The following is a 2,655-nucleotide window of genomic DNA, read 5'->3' on the forward strand; positions in this document are numbered from 1 at the left end:
AATTTTAATGTTTATAGAAATTTATGTACATATGCGCACACACACACACACACACAAGTGAATATCTTTAAAGATCAAAACCTGCTTAAGGGTGGCCCTAGGAAATGGTTCTGGGCAAGCAAGTTGCATGGCCTCGGCCACTTCTTGCCTTGAAATCCTTCCATCGCCATCTTTGTCATAAAACTTGAAGAGAACTAACGAAAACAAAAACCACTAACAATATTTTATGTTGTGAATATTGGTAATTCTATATGGTATCCTAGTTCCAAGACAACAATGCAATATAACTTTTCTATATTGCCAATGATATTACTCTACATTACATTATCACTACCATGGATGGGTATCTAAAATACTAGCAATTCTTCCTCATCAATAGTAATGATACAAATTATTAACAATTCTCACATAGTTGGGGTATTTTACATTAAGATAACAATATTTTATAGTGGCTATTTCTATAGTGAATCAAGCAAGCATATGCGATGAGTTCATATGATGAGTTTTAAAGGCATATATGATTGGGGTAAAATCATATTGAAATTAGCATTACTTGGTAGCAAAATTTTGCAATAACTCAATAAGATATTTACCATGGAGCTTGGCTTCTTTGCTAGACATGGACCTCCTACTAGCCACCCCTTGGCAAACCTCCTTGAAACTAACTCCCCCACTGCCATCCACATCCACCACTTTGAATAATCTATCTGCGCAAGGGTTTCCACCTGAGAAAAGATTTTCGCAAGGCAAGAGTGTGAATCTACAACTCCTAGCAAAATTATTAATCCACATTTCATTGCATGTTAACAAATTGATTATGCTAGCTAAAGTGGTTGCTTGTCCCATAAAATCACTCAATAATTAACTTGTTGAGATTCATTGTAGCTTGAATAATCTATTTGTTGAGTTAATTTATGACACTAAGAAATTAATTAGATGATGCATGCGTTAATAATCACAATTAAAAATATCACTAGGATAGAGATTTTGGGAAGGGTTGGATTATGTGCAAGTGGAAAAATCTAATAAATTCTCATCTCTTTTAAATGGTCAAAATTTTGCCAAGTCCACATAATCTAAAGGACCTTGCCATTTCAAATGTAATACCAAAAAGCTAGCTTAAAATATATCCAATTGGTTAACAACAAGTAATGTATATGTGTCATACTAAGACTTAGAGCCTTCTTGAAATTCTCTTGATCCAGCTCACATTCCAAGCTTCCATTTATTTTCAAAAATCTTTTTTTGGCCCGCTTCAACTCCTTATGGGAAACTGGCCACCATAGAACAACATTGCAAAATAAGCACACTAATTGTTACGATTAAGGTGTATCAAAAGTGTCATAATGCAAATAATGCAAAGGCTTGGTTAATTTAATAAAAAAGCTAAACCCTAGAAAGTGTGTGTGTGTGTGTGCGTGTGTGCGTGTGTGAAGAGAGAGAAAGAGAGAGAGAGAGAGAGAGAGAGAGAGAGAGAGAGAGAGAGAGAGAAGAAGAAGAAGAAGAAGCACATTTTAACGTTGTAGGAACAAGAGAGAGAGAGAGAGAGAGAGAGAGAGAGAGAGAGAGAGAGAGAATGTGTGTGAGTGTGTGTGTGTGTGTGTGAAGAGAGAGAGAGAGAGAGAGAGAGAGAGAGAGAGAGAGAGAGACAGAAAAGAAGAAGAAGAAGAAGAAGCACTTTTTAACATCGTAGGAACGAGAGAGAGAGAGAGAGAGAGAGAGAGAGAATGTGTGTGTGTGTGTGTGTGTGTGAGAGAGAGAGAGAGAGAGAGAGAGAGAGAGAGAGAGAGAGTGTATTAAGAGAGACAATGTATGAGAGAGAGAGAGAGAGAGAGAGAGAGAGAGAGAGAGTATAAGAGAGACAATGTATGAGAGAGAGAGAGAATGTGTGCGTGTGTGTGTGTGTGTGTGTGTGAGAGAGAGAGAGAGAGAGAGAGAGGGGAAGGTCTTACTGATTTCAAATTGGCTTGCACTTGCTGCATTCCCCATGCCATTAAATTTCAACTATGAAGAATGCCGCCATGCCTTTGCTTGGCTTTCCAATAATACACAGAAACGCCTTCCAACACAAAGATTAAAGTCTGCGGATACTTAATGACATGGATTTAAATCGAGGTTTCTCTGCATTGCCGCTTGCTCTCCAACATTTGCAATCTAGCAGTACTTTAAAAAATGCTTAGGATTTCCGCATTCTACTCTTAATCTCCGAATATTAATGCTGCTTCATTGAATCTCCGCCAATTAATCTGTTTCTATGGATTAATCTCCGCCAACTAATTTGCATTTATGTGCTAATCTCCGCCGATTAATGCTGCACCAACGCCTGCTGCTGCCTTGATTGATATAAGACATGCTAATTACAGAGCGCATGAGGATATTACAACCGTATAATTGCTCATTATCATGCATGAAAGCAGGAGAAGCCAAGCTATGGCTATGGCGGTCGTGTGGAGAAGGACCCATTTCCCCTCCATAGCCGAGATTTGAAGGAACGATGCTTTGCTCGAAGGGGCGCATTTGGGCACTAACGGATTCCCCCTCCCCCAAAAAAAAAAGGGAAAAAAAGAAAGAGGGGGCAAAACCACCTCTTTTGGCACTACAATGAGTAATTGAATTTATTATAGGTTTAGGGGGCCTAACGTTTGTTAAAAAATG

The 2,655-nt window shown here is 38.5% G+C and overlaps 1 protein-coding gene across 1 annotated transcript in view; it reads right to left on the reverse strand.

Moving 5' to 3' along the window:
• LOC147622235 (calcineurin subunit B-like) overlaps positions 1-2,412 on the reverse strand; it is a 2,892-nt gene extending 480 nt beyond the window's left edge. Inside the window, exons 1-4 of the mRNA XM_086823692.1 lie at positions 1,953-2,412; positions 1,169-1,273; positions 594-725; positions 82-194 (exon numbers count right to left, since the gene is read on the reverse strand). Of these exons, the coding sequence (XP_086679818.1) occupies positions 82-194; positions 594-725; positions 1,169-1,273; positions 1,953-1,989 (387 nt within the window). The 5' untranslated portion in view covers positions 1,990-2,412. The remainder of the gene's footprint in view (positions 1-81; positions 195-593; positions 726-1,168; positions 1,274-1,952) is intronic.
• Positions 2,413-2,655: the final 243 nt, after the last annotated feature.

Source organism: Cibotium barometz, chromosome 29 (assembly GCF_041138505.1).
Source record: "Cibotium barometz isolate CiBa-2024 chromosome 29, ASM4113850v1, whole genome shotgun sequence".
Taxonomy (NCBI): Eukaryota; Viridiplantae; Streptophyta; class Polypodiopsida; order Cyatheales; family Cibotiaceae; genus Cibotium; species Cibotium barometz.